This window comes from Arvicola amphibius, chromosome 8, assembly GCF_903992535.2.
Source record: "Arvicola amphibius chromosome 8, mArvAmp1.2, whole genome shotgun sequence".
Classification (NCBI taxonomy): Eukaryota; Metazoa; Chordata; class Mammalia; order Rodentia; family Cricetidae; genus Arvicola; species Arvicola amphibius.
Window position 1 is genome coordinate 52724948 of NC_052054.1, and position 18940 is coordinate 52743887.

The 18940-nt window shown below is 44.6% G+C and overlaps 1 protein-coding gene across 1 annotated transcript in view; it reads right to left on the bottom strand.

The window, feature by feature from the left end:
- Fig4 (FIG4 phosphoinositide 5-phosphatase) overlaps nucleotides 1–18940 on the bottom strand; it is a 115093-nt gene that overhangs the window by 87360 nt on the left and 8793 nt on the right. The window contains exons 2-3 of the mRNA XM_038340597.2: nucleotides 3597–3695; nucleotides 2359–2482 (exon numbers count right to left, since the gene is read on the bottom strand). Of these exons, the coding sequence (XP_038196525.1) occupies nucleotides 2359–2482; nucleotides 3597–3695 (223 nt within the window). The remainder of the gene's footprint in view (nucleotides 1–2358; nucleotides 2483–3596; nucleotides 3696–18940) is intronic.

Consider the following 18940-nt stretch of genomic DNA (forward strand, 5'->3'; position numbering starts at 1 on the left):
CCAAATTCAATAATTTCATAACCTTACAGCCATATATATTTTTGGCACTTATATAACCTAAAAATATTATTGGGGAAGCCGGAGATGCGGCTCGGTTGGTAGAGAGCTGGCCTAGCGTGCATGCAGCTGTGGGTTCAATCCCAGCACTGCATAAAATCAGGCATGGGGCACACACTTATCGTCTTACCACCTGGGATGGAAGCAGGAGGGCCAGATGTTCCAGGTCATCTGCAGCTACAGCCCAGGGGTGGCTCCACACACTCTCAGAGTGAGTCCTCAGCCCAGGGAGGCACCGCACACTCTCAGAGTGAGTCCTCAGCCCAGGGGTGGCTCTACACACCCTCAGAGTGAGTCCTCAGCCCAGGGGTGGCTCTACACACCCTCAGAGTGAGTCCTCAGCCCAGGGGTAGCACCGCACACTCTCAGAGTGAGTCCTCCTGCCCCGGTTCATCCACTCTGGAAATGGCCTCTCAGTCTTGTCCAGAAATTTGTCCCCTAGGTGATTCTAAGCCCTGCCATGCTGACAAGGACTGCCCATCACCAATAGCTCTGCTCCCGATTGGGCGAGAACAGAGGAGAGTTGTCAATATAGACAAGGCAGCTCCAGTGCTATAATTACACATACAAGTAATTCATATGATAAAAGTTAAATCATGCTGGAGTTTGGAGTATGTAGGTCTGGAATGGGCAGGAGGGAGTTCCAGTGGACGGAAGATTTGCGCTGTATCCTGAGGCTGGAATGAGATGTGACGAAAGTGACAGCCGTAGCACGAAGGTCCCGCGGGATCTGGGCTATTGGGAGCGGTCATCATGGCACAGGCAGATCACACAGGCTTTGGGAACTAGAAAATGAGCACCAGGGCCATTCCTCTCTGAACTGACCGTGGATGCAATGACAGCTGCCTCATGCCACTGCTGCCGTGCCTTCCCTGCCACCAAGGACTGAACCCTCTAACTGTGAAACAAATAAACCTTCCTTTAGGTTCCTTTTGTCACAACTGTGGGAAAAGTAATTAATGTGTCACTGGATGATAATGACAGGTTCTCTGATCTATGGCAGGGAGGGGACCACAGAGCATCTAACTATAGGAAAAGAAAGCGGATGGAGCTTAATAGAATGTGAAGGAGCAGCCTCAGGCTAAAGCAGACAGTACTTAGAGATCAACACCAGGCCAGGCGCAAAGGTAGGAGGATCTCTGTGAGGCCATCCTGGTCTACATAGCAAACTTCAGGCCAGTCAAGGCTACATAGTGAGACCCTGTGTCAGAGAAAGAGGGAGAGAGAGAGAGAGAGAGAGAGAGAGAGAGAGAGAGAGAGAGAGAGAGAGAGAGAGAGAGAGAGGATCAACATTGGGTCTTTGAAGCAGACTAAGGGTCCAGTCTCCCTGAAAACAAAGCTAACACAGTTTGGAATCCCTTATCTGAAGTTCTGCTGAACTTGCTATCAATGGAAACCGTGTCTCTGAGTCCTAGTGACTTATACTATATATACAGTGATAATATAATGCTTTACTGCTGAGATTCTGAAAAACCTTTCTCACTGAGTAAGAAAGTGGCCATTGTCTGTGCTGGCTAGTTTTTATGACAACTTGACACAAGCTAGGGTATTCTGGCAAGAAGGGATATTGATCAAGAAAATCCTTCTCCAGGACTGGCCCGTAGGCAAGTCTGTAGGACATTTTCTGGACTGATGATTGATGTGGAAGATCTGGCTCACTGTGGCTGCTACCCTTGGGCTGGTGGCCCTGGCTGGTATGAGAAAGCAGGCTGTGAAAGCCATGGAGAGCAAGTCGGTAAGCAGCATTCCTCCGTCTCTAGGTTCCTGTCTTGAGCTTCTGCTCTGACTTCCACATGATGACCACATCCAGCTTGGATGGTGGACCACAAACATAAGCTAACTAGGCCATTTCCTCCCCCAAGGTGCTTATGATCATGGTATCACAGCAATAGAAAAGCTAAGATATCATCCAAAGAAGGGGTCTGTGACAGGCTGGACCGTAGCATGTCCTTGGGGGGAATTCCTGCTCGTTTTACACCAAGCTTTGCTATATCTGTAACTCTAGTTAACGGGCAGGGGGCAGATATTTATACTCAAGCTCATTTTTACTTTTCCTTCCATGGCAAGCCAGACAGCGATCCCGCCAAGCGTCTCTCGGTTCACGGGTGTCTACAGAAACCTGAGTTTCTGTACAAGAGTACAAGAGCAGACGCCGTCCAGATGTGCTCCGATTGGTTGATAATGAAGCTTAAAGCGGTCAAAGCCACAGGCGATCGACTATACAGCCACCGAGTTGCATCAGCTCTCTTTAATCTGTATCACAACAAACAGAGAAGGGAGGGAAGGAGGCACAATGCTTACCGACAACGCCAAATGCTGAGACAGCTCGAAACAACCCGGAGGATCCTTTCTGGCTCGTCTTCGTTCTGTTTCCGAGGTCCAAGCGGCCAAGGAGCTCCCGCACTTCCTGCTGAGTGTACACGTGCTGTGAAGGCAGCACAGGACCTGTCAGGCTGCGCTTGCCCCCCTGTGGAGCTATGCGCCTCGGAAAGCTGCAGGTTGCCTGCAAGACTCATCAGTAATCTCATGAGCTGCATCACCACTGTAATAGGCAGCAGGTTCTGTAACTGGACAGTTAAGACCGGTGCCTGGATCTCACCGCTAGGGTTCTGAAATTATGTCAGGACTTTAGACTGTGGTCTTGGGATTCAAGGATCAAAGGGATCCACCTATTTTAGTAAGTTTGTGAACCCCTTAAAATGAGATGCAAACCCTCAGCTAGATGTATGTTCATATGAGATGGCCCATAACTATTAATATCTCAAAGATCTCCCCAATCCAAGATTCCCCACCCCCAAGTGAAACCAAGAACCACTTCATCATATTAATAAAAGCTTCCAGGCGGGTTCTGGGGCATGAACTCCGAGGAGCAGTGAAGGAAATCAAAATCCCTAATAATGAATTTATCGATAGTTGTGGGAACACAGAATATTTCTGCAAAGAGTTTAATTAAAATGATTTCAAACTATAACTACCAAAGTACCTTACAAGAGGAAATTTACTTACAGAAATTTAGCCAGGAACTTCATTACAAAGAGTAAGTTCCCTCCTTTGGAAAAACTAAAATTAACCCTTCAACACCACTACATTACCTGTACCTCTGACTAACAGACTCATGCTCTGTATTAGCTGAATTAAGCCTCTGCCCTCCCAAGCCTGGATAACAATTGCTTGCCATTTTTGAGTGCACAGCAAACCATCCCATGGGATTTCCATCCACATAATAAAAGCTGGCAGCCCAGACGCCTCAATGACTCCTTGGCTTCCTCCTGAAGCACAGTACATGCTCTCTCCAGTAGATGTGATACGAAGTTATACTCAATCCTCAACAGTCAGTTGCTTAAGAAAGTGCACTCATTGCCTGATTGGAAAGTGTGTGCTCTCAGAAACAAATCAATCTGAGAGACAAAGTATAATTCTGCCTAATTTCTTAACATGAGTAATTTCTAGAAGCCCGGCTAGAGAATACAGATGCGTGACTTAACAGGAAAAAAAGCTCAGCACAAGCTCCTGTGCGCGCAGCGAGGTCTGCTACTTACTCTGTCATCAATTATGACCAAATCTTTCGGCTCCGTTCTATCAATTTTCAAGACACGATACTTCGTTTCTGCATGATTGCTCCCGACTAGAAAGTATCTCTATAAAGAAAGAGAATGTCAGTTTTAAGGGCATTTTGCCCTACAAACATTTTTGTATCATTACATTTTGAAATTACATTCATAAAGTCAGGCTGCTTTCTAAAGTGTACTTGGTGAGTAAACTGGAGGACCAAAGAGACAGGTCCCCAAAGGTCAGTTTTTAAATTGAAATATTCTTGTGGCTTCGCGATAAGTATCAGTCTGCTGTCTGAAATAGGCCCAGAAACCAGGTCAGATGAATTTAATTCTATCACAGCACTAGAGACTGGCCTGCCTGAGGCTTTGCCCGGAAGCAGCAGCGCCGACAGGCATTAGAGCTCAACATGTAATTAGGAAGTTTAGACAATTATAGCTATTAAAGCATTACAGTCTGACAAACAAGTCTTTGAGAATTTTCTATGTAAAGTATGGAAATGACTGGAAGGGACCGGCTCTGAAGGTGCAGCCCTGTCTAAGAAGCTGCAATGGCAGCACAGTCCCCAACGCCTTTCACAGAGAAGCTACCGAAAACAACGGTCATCACACACCGGGACACAAACATATCACACACCGGAACACACATCACACACATCACACACATCACACACATCACACACCGGGACACAAGCACATCACACACCGGAACACACATCACACACATCACACACATCACACACAAATCACACAAATCACACACACATCACACACATCACACACATCACACACACCGGAACACACATCACACACATCACACACACATCACACACATCACACACACATCACACACATCACACACATCACACACATCACACACACATCACACACATCACACACCGGGACACAAACACATCACACACCGGAACACACATCACACACACATCACACACATCACACACCGGGACACAAGCACATCAGCTGTCGGATCACTGGGAAAGAAATAATAACATGTAGTGATCCTGTTCTTAAATACAAAATCTGTAAGCAAAACTGCATGGATTGTCCTAATTATTGGTGGCGGTAAGTACACTTAGTAAAAACAAGCCCAGGCCGTCACCCATGCTAGGCACACACTCTACCGAGCTATCCGCCTCACTAAAGAAGACATGCAAAGTTCCATTAGCAATGGATGAAGTTGTACTCTTCAAACTGAAGAGCTTGAGAAGACACTGCCACATCAGCTGGAACTTCACCATCTCACTGGTCCTGTGACTCACAGATGCACAAAGCAACCAAACAATAAACACACGTGTCTACATCACAGCCAAGCTGGACAGTGCCCACCATAGGATGGCAAAGCAGAGAAGACTGACGTGGGTTATTGGAGTAGTACAAAACAACAGGGGCATCTAGAATTGAGACCTCGAGAATAGGTATGATTTTAAGAATATAGAGCCAGAAAGACATATGTACTCACTCATAGGTGGTTTTTAAACATAAAGCAAAGAAAATCAGCCTACAATCACAATCCCAGAGAACTCAGACAACAATGAGGACACTAAGAGAGACTTACATAGATCTAATCTACGTGGGAAGTAGAAAAAAAGAAAATCTCCTGAGTAAATTGGGAGCATGGGGACCTTGGGGGAAGGGCTAAAGGGGGAAGAGGAGAGGCAGGGAGGGAGCAGAGAAAAATGTGGAGCTCAATAAAAATCAATTAAGAAATAAAAATAAAAAAGAATATACAGCAGGTCAGAATTCCATTTCAGTGTTTTCATTTTAAATCTGTAAAATAAAATTCACTAATTGTGTTCACTAAGTATAAAGTAATACGTCACATAATAATACATTATTAAAGAGGTTCCTCTTGTAGGATGGGGCATAAGATTACGTTGTTTAACAGCAACGTAACTATGTCTTAGCTTGGCTACATGTTTTCCATGCTGCTTGTAATGAGAAACTCATCTAAGGACACATTTCTCAGAATGTATCCCTGTTGCTAGGCAACAGTGGCTATGTATGAAGGTCTGATCTACCCACAGGTTATGAAGAACAAACCTACATGCTGACAGATGACAGGTGAGAGGAACACTAGCTGAAATACTTAGCCCCCTCTCCTAGGGTCTACTCGACACTGTTGAAGGCAAGCAGCTGGAAATAAAGCAATTATAATAACAAGTAAACAAAGTTGGAGCATGGGGTAACAGAACTCAAGACACTGAGGGAGCGGACCAGAGAAGGAAACAGAAGAGGAGAACCAGAATCTCAGTTAAACCTCCCTTGAGGCCCAACCCACTGTCGAGGGGCGGGGATGACCAGCCTGATAAAACAAGCCAACGAAATCAATTCAGAAGGTTTGCAAGCAATTCACACTTGCCACCAGAGAAAGAAGCCAACTTCCAGAGCACCCGGAGATATTCAGTGCCCAGAATTAGCCTGCTTCAGCTACTTTTCCTCACCTCAAGAACTGGAAGCTACTTGCCACTAGCCTCTATGGCTTCACTTCCGGTGCAATCTAGTCCCACAGGTACTGTAGTTAGGAGTGAGAATAATTCACCTAACACAGATCCCCTTCTCATTGCTGGACAATTTTCTATCGTCTACACTAGCGATTCTTCTCTACAGAAACATGGGTTGTCTCATTCAGACCCACAGGAAACCCCTAGAGTTGTTATAGATCCCAAGAATCTAAATATTAGTTGCAATAAGATTATGTTTAGACAGTTCCTGATTTAAAAAAAAAAAAAAAAGAGGCCATGTTAGTGGGCATGGGCAAATGTGTTAGCGGCCTTTGGAGAGCACATGGGACGTTAGCTCTTTACCTCTCCTCTCCAAATGCTCCAGGAGTCAGAACCAATCCATTGAGTGAGATACGTGAGCGGGGGCCAGGAGCTCTACAACTACCCACAGGCTCTGCTTCTGAAAATCTCTAATTCTTAACAGGGATTGTGCAGAGAATAGTGCCCTCCTGTGGGCGCCAGTTCGGAGGTGCTGGCCGGGCGGGTAGGACAGAGAATCTGCACTGCCCTCTGGTGGTCTGCCAAAATCCACTTAGGCACCAATTTGGTCTTTTAATAAAAAAGAGTTTCCAGAAAGACCTGTTTCCATTCAGTCTTATTTTCTCCTTGATGATACAGCAATGCTACGACCATCCAGACTCACACTGTGTCATATTCAATAGTAGTTTTCAAGATGGACCTCCTCATTTAGGAGATTAAATTCTTTTCATTGTTTTTCTCCCTATTTTTTTTCTTTTTTCAAATCTACAGTAAAATAACAGCGTAATTAACATCCATAACCTTCCACCTGGATTCACCAATTGCTAGTATTTTTTTGAATGTCCTATTTAGCTTTTTGTCTAGTTGACACAAGCGGGAGTCGTTTAGGAAGAAGGAACTTCAACTTAGAAAACGCCTCTACTGCACGCACAAGCCTGTGGAGCATTTTTCTGAATGATTGACAAGCCCTCTCTGGACTGTGCCACTCCTGGACTGGAGGCCCTGCGTTGTATAAGAAATCAGAACTAACCCCCAAAGTCTTGAGTGAGAGTCAGGTACAAGAAACATTTAGAAATTCAAATACACATGACCATAGATGTGTGCTGCCAGACATACTATGGTTAGGCGGTTATACCGTGCAAGAAAGAGGGAAACATCAAGTAATATTAAAAGCAAATACACTAAACTAACGGCAGATTGCTCAAAGGAACTCCATGCCAGGAGACTGTGGAATGATGTACTTTGGGTCCTGAAGGAAGATAACAGCCAACTAAGATTACTGCACCTAGCAAGGTTCTCCTTGACAGTTGATAAATGAAGATGGCCAGTAGACCAGAATTACAAAAGATGTTGAAGAGTATTCTATATCCAGAGGAAAAAGAACCTGGCAAACACCAAAATTGAGAATGTGAATAAATCCCATTAGAAAGAGATGCAACAAGGAGAAATAGGAAAGAATTACTACTAATACAGTAAACCATTTACCTTGTAAATACAATTAAGAGAAAATAAGCAAAATCAATGCTACCTGAGTAAAAACCGAATGAGATGTCAGCATAAATGCCAGGTGTTGGAACAGCACTTAACTTTATAAAAATAAATGCTACCTGATGAAAAAGGAGATTTAGGCCCCAGAATAAGAGTGGTGACTTTTGATACCGAGAATAACTTTCTGTACCTTGAGAAAAGATCCCAGAACTCATGTGAGGGCACAGAAAGACCTGAGGTAGCCAAGGAAACCCAAGCAAAATCGTGTTTGCCAAAACAAAACAAAGGCGAACACTTCAGGCCAATTTGCTGGATAAAGCATCAAAGGTAGAGGGCAGAAGAACTGGCACCTGGAATCACACATTGGAGGGTTCCAAGGACTGACAAGGAAATCCTCTGGTCCTCCAAAGCGTCTCAAAACCACAGCATGATCTGTGAGAGAAAAAGCCAGGCATTGGGTGGAAGCAGGAAAAACAAAATAATGCAGTCACAGCAATCAGAAAAAGAAGAGAAAAAAATACAACCGAGCCTCCAGGGGAATGGAAGGTTGGGGTTGTTGGTACCTCAGAGTATTAGAAGATAAATGAAAGCATCATTCTCATCCCCAAAACAACCACAAAAGGGAGTCATCACACGTTTCTGAAGAAAGAAAAAAAAAGTAAGATTCAAACTAAAGATCAAGAGTAAAATGACAGACCATGCAAGCCTTATCAGGCAGAGGTTCCAGCTGGGTTAGGCCAATGACGACCTCCCACTCCACCACCACCCCCCTCTGCAGCCTGCATAGCACCTTCCTGGTCAGTACCAACTTGGATTTTTCCATGTCCTGTACCATTGTTGGTGATGTCTTCAGGAACAGGGTTTAAATTGTCAAGATCTGGTGGGGAAATGGTAATAGTGTGTACTGTTTGGAGTTCACACGACATCTTTGACCAACAGCTCTGAAGTGCATCCCAAACCTGTGGCTGGACTTTTTATTTGGGAGGAGCTTGGGGGATATGGAGGTAGGGATGAGTCGGGAAGGAGCTGGGGGAATATGAAGGCAGGGGTGGATCTGGAGGAGCTGGGGAGGTGAAGGTAGGGGTGGACCTGGGAGGATCTGTGGGGGATGATGATGGGGTGGATCTGGGAGGAACTGAGGGAACATGGAGGTAGAGGTGGGAGCTGGGAGAAGCGGGGTGAGGGATATAGAGGTAGGGGTGGATCAGGGAAGACCTGGGTGGAGAATATAGAGGAAGGGGTGATTCTGGGAGGAGCTAGAAGGGTGAAGGTAGGGGTGGATCTGGGAAGAGCTGGGTGAGGGACAAGGAGGTAGGAGTGGAAGAGGAAGGGAGCTAGGTTGGGGATCTGGAGGTAGGGGTGGATCTGGGGGAAGCTAGGGGTACTTGTAGGGAGGGGATCTAGAAGGAGCTGGGGCTGTAAATGTAGGAATGAATATGGAGGAGCTGGGGGGACATAGAGGTAGGGGTGGATCCGGGAGGAACTGAGGGGGTATGGACATAGGGGTAGATCATGGAGGAGTTGGGGAGATCTGGGAGGTTCTAGGGGAGGAACGGCGTGAATACAGTTAAAATACAATTTATGAAATTCTTAGAGACTTTATAAAAATATAAAAACAAAATTATCATTTTCCCATGAAAGACAGGTGAGCAATACGTTCCATCTACAGTACAAGTCATTGCTGTATTTAACCCAGTACTGAATTACCAGTCACAGTGGAGGGCGCCGCATGTACATCATTTTGTACATCAGGCTTTAGTGCCTGTTAGGTCATCCCATACAATTCTAAACAAACGGTTCTGAGGGAGTATTAGCAGATGGGCACTCAGGTATGCAGGTGACTCAGCAAGAGCCGCCCCTGCAACGGGGAGCCCAGACCCTGGACACTTCACGTATAGAGTACAAATGGCTCACCGGCACTCAGAATTGTTCTTTGTAATCTAAGCCACAACCATCTGACCAGAGCAGAAGAAAACATATTTTCCATTACTAGACATTTCTTTTTTAAAAATTTGAGCAATTCAACATGACAACAAAAGCTATACATACAGAACATTAACAATGAAAGATGTCAAGTTGCAGGCCATGCCAGCTGTGGGACCTAGAGCAGCCTGGCCATACATAATGGGGCTAAGGCCCCGTGGGGCCAGTGGCCACAGAAGGGGCCCAGGCCACACAGCTGCCATGGCAAGCAGCCCTGGATCCAGGAAAAGCCATAAGCTGACACCACCCAGGGAGGGCCAGCATCTAAAGGAAGTACCTGACATTCTAATCATTAGATAAGATTAGATAAGATCATCAGATATCCCTGAGCCCAAGACTCCTATATTCCCCCTTCGCCAAGACCCCTGGACAAACATCAGCCAATCAAGGTCCTGAACCCTAGAAATCCCCTCACCCCAACCTCTACTATGATAAAACCCTATCCCAACCAACTGGGCTGGGCACTCTCTGCTCTCAACCTCTGTATTGGACAAAGAGTCCAAGTTTAAGCTTAAATAAAGGCTCTTTGCTGCTACATATGAGCATGGACTCTGTGGTGGTTTAGAGGTACCCCACGATCTGGGTGTAACACCAGCCAGAACATGTAAGAGCCCCATCTGCCATCTGAACCCTCCTACTCCCTCAGTTTGAAGCCTAAAGACCTAAGCTGCTGACACCCCGTCATCACCTGCTCCCCTCCCCACTGCTGTGCCCTGGTCCCTACACTTGTGGATATTCAAGTGCAAGCCATACCAATCAAAACAGAGATCCCCTGCTGGGCCAAAGGCCATGCTAACTACCAGAAGTCCAGCTGCCAACTTCGACAGTCTCTCTCTTCTGGCTTTCAGTAATACAGACCACAGAGACCAGAAGACCAAAAAGAAAACAGAAACCAAGAAACAAAGGACCCACCCACCCCCACCAAAAAAAACTCAGAAATCAACTCCTAGACTTATATTTACCCTAAGTCAAGATGCCAGTATAAACACAATCAACAATAGTTAGGACAATATGGCACCACTAGAGCCTAGCTATCCTACTACACCAACTCTAGAATATTCCAACACAGCTGAAACACACACACACACACACACACACGACCTTAAAACCAACTTTATTAAGATGATAGAGGTCTTTAAAGGGGAAAGAATAAATCCCTTAAAGAAAGTCAAGGGGAAAAAAAACAGGTAAAGGAAATGAACAAAAATGTTCAAGACCTGAAAATAGAAATAGAAGCAATAAAGAAAACACAAGCGGAATCCTGGAGATGGAAAACCGAGGTGAGCGGACAGGAACTACAGAAGCAAGTAAGCATCAGCAACAGAATGCAGGAGATGGAAGAGGAAATCTCAGGCATAGAAGATATGATAGAAGAAATTGATATATCGGCCAAAGAAAATATTAAATCTAAAAATTCCTGACATAAAACATACAGGAAATGTGGAACACTATGAAAAGATCAAATCTAAGAATAATATTAATAGAAGAAAGAAAAGATTCCTAGCTCAAAGTCTCAGAAAACACTTTCAACAAAATCAAACAAGAAAATGTTCCTAACCTTGAGAAGGACCTGCCTATAAAGGTACAAGAAGCATACAGAACACCAAATGGATTGGACCTGAAAGGAAAGTCCCCCACTACATAATAATCAAAACACCAAACATACAGAACAAAGAAAGAATAATAAAAGATACAAGGGAAAAGGGTCAAGTAACATATAAAAGCAGACCTATTAGAATGACACCTGACTTCTCAATGAAGACTCTAAAAGCCAGAGGACCTGTACAGACGTCTTGCAGACTCTAAGAGACCACAGGTGCCAGCCCAGATTATTATACCCAAAAAAATTTCAATCAGCATAGATGGAGAAAACAAGATATTCCATGACAAAGTCAAATTTAAACAATATCCACCCACAAATCCAGTCCTATGGAAGGTACTAGAAGAAAATCTCCAACCTAAGGAGGTAAACTACTTCCATCAAAACACAGAAAATAAATAATCTCACACCAGCAAAATCAAAAGAAGGGAAGAAAACACACACATACACACAACCATCATCAACAACAAAATAACAGAAATTAACAATCATTGGTCATTAATATCTCTCAGTATGAATGGACTCAATCCCCCAATAAAAAGACACAGGATAACAGAATGGATGTAAAAACAGGATCCATCCTTTTGTTGTATACAAAAAACACACCTCAATATCAAAGATAGATATCACCTCAGAGTGAAGGGCTGGAGAAGATTTTCCAAGCAAATGGACCCAAGAAGCAAGCTGCTGTAGTCATTCTAATATTTAACAAAGTAGACTTCCAACCAAAATTAATCAAGGGATGGAGAAGGACAATTCATACTCGTCAAGGAAAAATCCACCAAGAAGTCTCAATTCTGAACATTTATGCTCCAAACAAAAGGATAACCACATTTGTAAAAGAAATATTACTAAAACTTAAATCATAGATCAAACCTCACACATTAATTGTGAAAGACTTCAATACCCCATTCTTACCAATGAACAGGTCATCCAGGCAAAAAGTAAACAGAGAAACAATGGAGCTAACAGACATTATGACTCAAATGGACCTAAAAGATATCTACAGAACATTTCAGCCAAACACAAAAGTGTTTGGGTGGAAAGTTCCATCCCAAGCTCCCTCCTCTGGGAGTTGCCTCAGTCCAGACTCCACCCCGCCCCCCCCCCCCTCCAGAAGTCCGCCAACCGGTGGCTCCTCCTCAGAGATGCTCAAGACCACGCCCACAGGATATTTAAACTACCCACCCCCCAGAGAACAAACACAGGGTTTTCTGGTCTTCTTTTTCCCATCTCCTCTCTGAAGGCCTGGAAGGCCACCCAGGAGCGTTAGTATCCATTAAACCTGGCTTTTTCTGATTTGGTTTGATTTGGTCTGATTTGAATTATTGCATCAGCAGAGAGGTTTATTGGGCCGCAAAAACTTCTTATCTAGAGGTCTTACCAAAGAGGCTGTTTTTCCCACCAGTCCAGGGCTACAGGTTAGGAAAACACACTTCTCCCTGCACCTGCTCACCTGCTCTCCGCCAGGCCAAGATAGGCTTTGTCTGGGTAAGTTCCCATTTCCAAGTCACTGCCGTAGGGCCCAGGGCCTCAGACATTTTTCGGGCTGTCTGTTAAAGTCACAGGCTGTGCCAGGCACCAGACCGGACCAGACAAGGACCTTGTTTGGGGGCGGGAGGGGTGCAAGGACCTGCCTTTGTCAGGAGATGTCCTTTCAAGGAATTTCCCACACCTCTCTGTTTTTGACTCAAAAGTCTATCATAGTGGATGCACTGTGCTAGGCTTTGAGTCCCCAGTCTTGGTACAGACTTGCAAGATGGGCACCTGCAATTTGAAGCCAGATCCTCAAATGCCTTTGGGCTACTTTTTACAAAATTCTTTTAAATTGGGGCTACCTGACACCTTACATCCCTTAATGCCTAAAAAAATTTTGACAATGTAAAAAAAAAAAAAAAAAAAAAACAAGCCTCCCATATGCCCATGGCTTCTGAATGCTGTGCTCCCACTTCCTCTCCCCAAACTCCCTCCCCCCACTTCTCTAGCTGTTTATTGTTTGTCTGCATTCCTGGCATTAATCTGGTCATGCTGGGATTCTCTCTACAATGGGTCTGTTTCTCCCTCTCCTTTCACTCTGAAACTGTATAGGTGTTTCATCCTTATGTTTCTGTTCTCCCTTACAGCATCTGCTAATCTGGTCCTTAATGGGACCTTCCTGTTTCTGCAGCCTACCCCAGGATTTGTCTGTTTGTTAAAATATTATATGCTGGGGCTGGAGAGATGGCTCAGTGGTTAAGAGCATTGCCTGCTCTTCCAAAGGTCCTGAGTTCAATTCCCAGCAACCACATGGTGGCTCACAACCATCTGTAATGAGGTCTGGTGCCCTCTTCTGGCCTGCAGGCATCCACACAAACAGAACATTGTGTACATAATAAATAAATAAATAAATAAACAAATGAATGAATAAATATTAAAAAAATACTATATGCTGGAGGAGAGCTGCTTATTTGTCCCGGCCACCCAGCTAGCTTAGAGCAGCAAAGTTTCAGCATGTCTGTCTCCAACAGCTCCATGGCATCTCTCTGACTCCGCCCTTCTTCATCCCAGCATTCAGCCTAGCATTTCCTGCCTAAGTTCTGCCTTACTATAGGTCTAAACCAGTTTCTTTATTCATTAATGGTAATCACAGCACACAGAGGGAACTCCCACATCACCTCCCCTTTTCTGTTTAAATAAAAAGGAAGGCTTTAACTTTAACATAGTAAAATTACATATAACAAAACAGTTATCAAGCAAGAATTATAGTTACAATAGTTATATCTACTTTATCTTTCATTATAACTGAGGAAAATTATAACTATAAATTCTGCAACTCCATCAAAGACTCCAGAAGGATAAAATATTACCTAAGTAAATAGGAAGTACATTGTAAGCAACTTCCAAAACTCTAGAATTGACAGAGACATCTCACTGTCTGGACAGTCACCCAAAGTTTTTCTGTACTGTTAGGGCATCCAATCTTCAGCCTACAGGCCCATAGTATCCAGCAGACTTTTCCACGAAGCAGGAAATTTCAAAGACAGTTCTGATTATATTGGCAGTTTGCCAGTCACTTCCTTCTGTGTCCTGCAGAAGGTCTCGCAGACTCTCTCATGAGGCAGGAACCCTGAAGGGCCGTCTCACTTTTAGCCATGTTCAACAGTTATTGCTCAGTTATAACTGCATGTCCAGTTGAGCAGTGCAGGCAAGAGCAGTTTCTTGCCCAAATGGCTAACCAACACCCTAAGAAGCTTCTTCGATGCCCATCTTCCTCTTGAAGTAGCTTGTGCTGCCAGGAGCAGACGTGTCTCATTGTCATGAAAAGTCCTTAGTTATTAAAACATTTTAAAATGCCATATTCTGGGGCTGGAGAGATGGCTCAGAGGTTAAGAGCATTGCCTGCTCTTCCAAAGGTCCTGAGTTCAATTCCCAGCAACCACATGGTGGCTCACAACCATCTGTAATGGGGCCTGTAGGCATACACACAGAATATTGTATACATAATAAATAAATAAATAAATAAATAAATAAATAAATAAATAAATAAATAAATATTTTAAAAAAATAAAATGCCATATTCTGAACCTGATAGAAGAGAAAGTGGGGAATAGCCTTGAATACACTGGAACAAGAGACAACTCCCTGAGCAGAACACCTCAGTGCAGACACTAAGACTGACAATTAATAAGTGGGACCTCATGAAACTGAAAAGCTTCTGTAAGGCAAGGGACACTGTCAATAAGACAAAATGACAGCCTACAGAACAGGGAAAGATATTCATCAACCCCACATCTGATGGAGGGCCAATTTCCAAAATATTTAAAGAAGTCAAGAAATTAGCCATCAACAAACCAAATAATCCAATTAAAGATGGGATACAGATCTAAACAGACAATTCTCAAAAGAGGAATCTCAAATACCCAAGAAGTACTTAAAGAAATGTTCACCATCCTTAGCCATCAGGGAAATATGATCAAAACAACTCCGAGATTCCATCTTACACCTATCAGAATGGTCAAGATAAAAAAACACAAGTAACAGCTCATGTTGGCAAGGATATGAAGTAAGGGGAACACTCCTCCATTGCTGGTGGGAGTGCAAACTTCTACAGCCACTATGGAAATCAATATGGCGGTTTCTCAGAAAACTGGTAATCGATCTACCTCAAGACCCAGCTATACCACTCTTGGGCATATACAAGAAGGATGCTCCATCCTAACACAAGGACACTTGTTCAACCATGTTCGTAGCAGCTTTATTTGGACTAGCCAAAACCTGAAAACAAGCCACATGTCCCACAACCAAAGAAAGGATAAAGAAATGTGATATATTTACATAATGGAGAATCACTCTGCTGTTAAAAAATAACATCATGAAATTTGCAGGCAAATGGAGGAAACTACAATAAAAAAAAAAAAAACATACTGTGTGAGACCCAGAAAGTCAAACGTGGCATGTATTCACTTACAAGTGGATATTAGTCTACTTATACTGTTAGAATCCACAGACCCAGAGAGGTTAAGAAACAAGGAGGGCTCAAGTAGAGACACATGAATCTCCATGGGAAGTGGATGTAGAGCAGATATCGTGGGTGGACCGGAGGCAGCTGGGAATGGGAGCAGGAGGGATCAGGTTGGCAGAGATGGAGGAAGAGACAACTGGAATTGGGAGGCTTTCACGGGCAAGGAACCTAAGAGGGGGACCCCAGCTAAGACACCTAGTAAGGGGGATATGAAGCCCGTGGTATTTGAATAGGGATGATTGACCCATAGGGACTGGCACTATTAGGAGGTTTGACCTGGTTGACATAGGTGTGACCCTGTAGGAGGAAGTGAGTCACTGTGAAGGCTTTGAGGTTTCCTATGCTCAAGCTATGCCCAGTGCAGACAGAGTTGCTTCTGCTGCCTGCATATCAAGATGTAAAACTCTCAGCTCCTCCAGCACCAACAGAAATTCCAAGACAGAGCTTGAAACAGCCATCTCCTGTAACCAGGCAACGCTTTCAGTGTAGGGACTGGGACCCCAACCCAGTCTCAAAAACTTCCACACTTCTACATACAATTTGTCCTGCCTACAAGGTGTGCTGGGTAACGGTGGTACAAAAATTGGGGAAATGGCCAACCGATGACTGGTCCAGACAGTTATTGAGACCCATGCCAGGAGCCCACCCCTGTCACTTGCAAGATCAGGGATCAGAGGCTGGATAGTCCTGGCATCTAAGATAGAACCAAACATGATCAGTGGGGCGAGGGGGTAAACAGATGAACATCCGCAGTCAAGCATTAGGCAGAGCTGGGGGAAACCTGCAGAAGTAGGGGAAGAAGGATTGTAGGAGCCAAAGGGGACAGGACATCACAAAAAACCCACAGAATCACCTAACCTGGGTCCACAGGCACTGAGACTGAACCGACAACAAGGGAGCCGACATGGGACTGACTTAGACCCTTTACACAGATGTTATGGTTGTGTCGCTGGTGTTGTTGTGGGACTCCTAACAGTGAAAACAGGGGTTGACTCTGACTCTTTGCCTGCTTTTGGAATACTTTTCCTTCCACTGGGTCGCCTCATCTAGCCTTAACATGAGAGGCGTTTCTAGTCTTATTGCAACTTAACATGCCGTGTTTGGTGGATATCTCTGGGAGGCACGCCTGCCCTTTTCTGAAGGGAAATGGAGGAGAGGATGGAGTGGGGAGGAAGGAAGGGACTGAGAGGAGAGAAGGGAGGGGGAAACTGTAGGTGGTATATAATATTTAAGAGAAAAATATAAATAAATAAAAAAATAGATAGATAGATAAATAAATAAATAAATAAATAAATAAATAAATAAATAAGTCAGCCGTAATCTGGTGGTCCTTGATTTCAGTATTAACCCAAGAAAGAAACTATGGACATTTTTAGACATGTAAAAAATAAACGAAAAAAAGTTTTCTACTTTTTGGAAATTTTCTATCAAAATAAGAGCATAAATCAAGAAACAGGTAATCATGTGATCCAGGACATTGTCAAGGAGAAGAAATAACTAGGCCATGAAGAATGAAGGAAGAAGCCACACGACAGCTGTGCGCAGGCCTGGGGAACAGCCAGTGCAGATCTGAGCCGTGGCATCAAGAAGTCTACACAATCCTTAGGGACACACTGGTGCTGAAAGGTTTACATATCTGGGCAAAAGCTGGGGCTAAACTCATCACACACAGTAATGGTAACAGCTACGGCTTTGCGGGGAAGGAAAGGTCAGCTAGAGCCTTTGCAGAGGCTTTGGCAATGATGGACCCACAGTTCCTGTAGTGGAAGAGAAAATATAAAATGCCAGAAGCATCAGGGAACTCAAAAGAGCAGCAACTGGGGCTGCAGAGATGGCTCAAAAGTTAGGAGCACTGGCTGCTCTTCTGGAGGACCTGTAACTCTAGCTCCAGGGAATCCGGCACCCTCTCCTGGCTCCCACAGACACACACACACACACACACACACACACACACACACACACGTGCATGCATAATTAAATAATCTCATTTTAGAAACACAGTAACTGGAGAGTAACTGGAGAAGACAATCTCCACACATCAGACAGGCGTTAGCCTGGATACAGTAACCATGAATGAGGCACACAGAACCCACAGGGCTGGGGATGCGTGGCTTGGGCAGCCTGCCTCTCCAGCTCTGTTGTCTGCAGCAGAAACAGCTTGCTGAGGGACCTGGAACTGACAGGAGGGGAGGGGAGGGGAGGGGAAGTAGACAACAAGATAGTGGGGGGAAAAAGAGCTATACTGAAGCGAGCAGAGTGGCTTCTGAAAATCAAGTGTCATTGTTCAAGAGGAGCTTAACATGTGTTGGTGACTGACGGTGGCGTGGCAGAAAGAAGAGCGTGTTTCTAAAATATGTATAGGAAACCCAGAAGAGATTCAATAGGCAATCCATTTAACAAGAAACTCCAAAGTTCCTAACATTATTCTCTCCTTTTATAATGACGGCTAATTAATCATTCACTTTTCATCTGGGGGAGAAAATCAGTCTTCTGGAAAAGGAAGAGATTTCAGGTTGGGTGACAGCTTCAATTAATGTTCAACTTGACTTGAACTTTTGGATGACATGTATTATTTTTAAAGAGCATCTTGAAGTTGCTTCTCGCGGATGCACAGTGTTGCAGGCCCGCTGTCTCCACATCCAGTCCAAGAGCCCAGCAGTGGGTTCATGCAGCCCGGAAGCAGGAAGCAAGCCTCCCAGTCCACGGGCTTGACCACGTTCGCCTGTGGTAGATCCAGGCTTACCCAGCCTGACGGGTTGGGAGGCTTCATGCTCACTGCAGACATAAGTGTGAAGTTCTACCGCCCCAAACCACACCTCTGAACCTGCTGTGACTCTGCTCCTCTCTTCCAGATGGCACTCTAGGGTCCCCGGCTCTGGTTCCTCGGCCAACCATATCGGACTAGTCTCTCACTCCCCTGTGAACATCACGCGGCAAACAAACTGGTTTCACTCAGGGTAACTTCAATGGCTAAATCTCCTGGAGCAACCCCTGCTCTCACTGAACTGTGTTAGGACTGGATAGGACCTGAACCACGGAGCAGTTAAAGATGAAACACAAGTCCCCGAAGCACACAGCAGAATGACGTGCTGGTACCAGAGGAGCAGGTAAGTGTGGTAGAAACTGGTCTTTCAAACACTAGAACCTTCTGGGACTCGGCTACCACCCCTTCCCTTTCCTCTCCAAATGGCCCTCGAGATAGTCCTCTAGGCACCGGAAAAGTGACAAACTGAACCACAGCTGAGGAGCAAACATACTC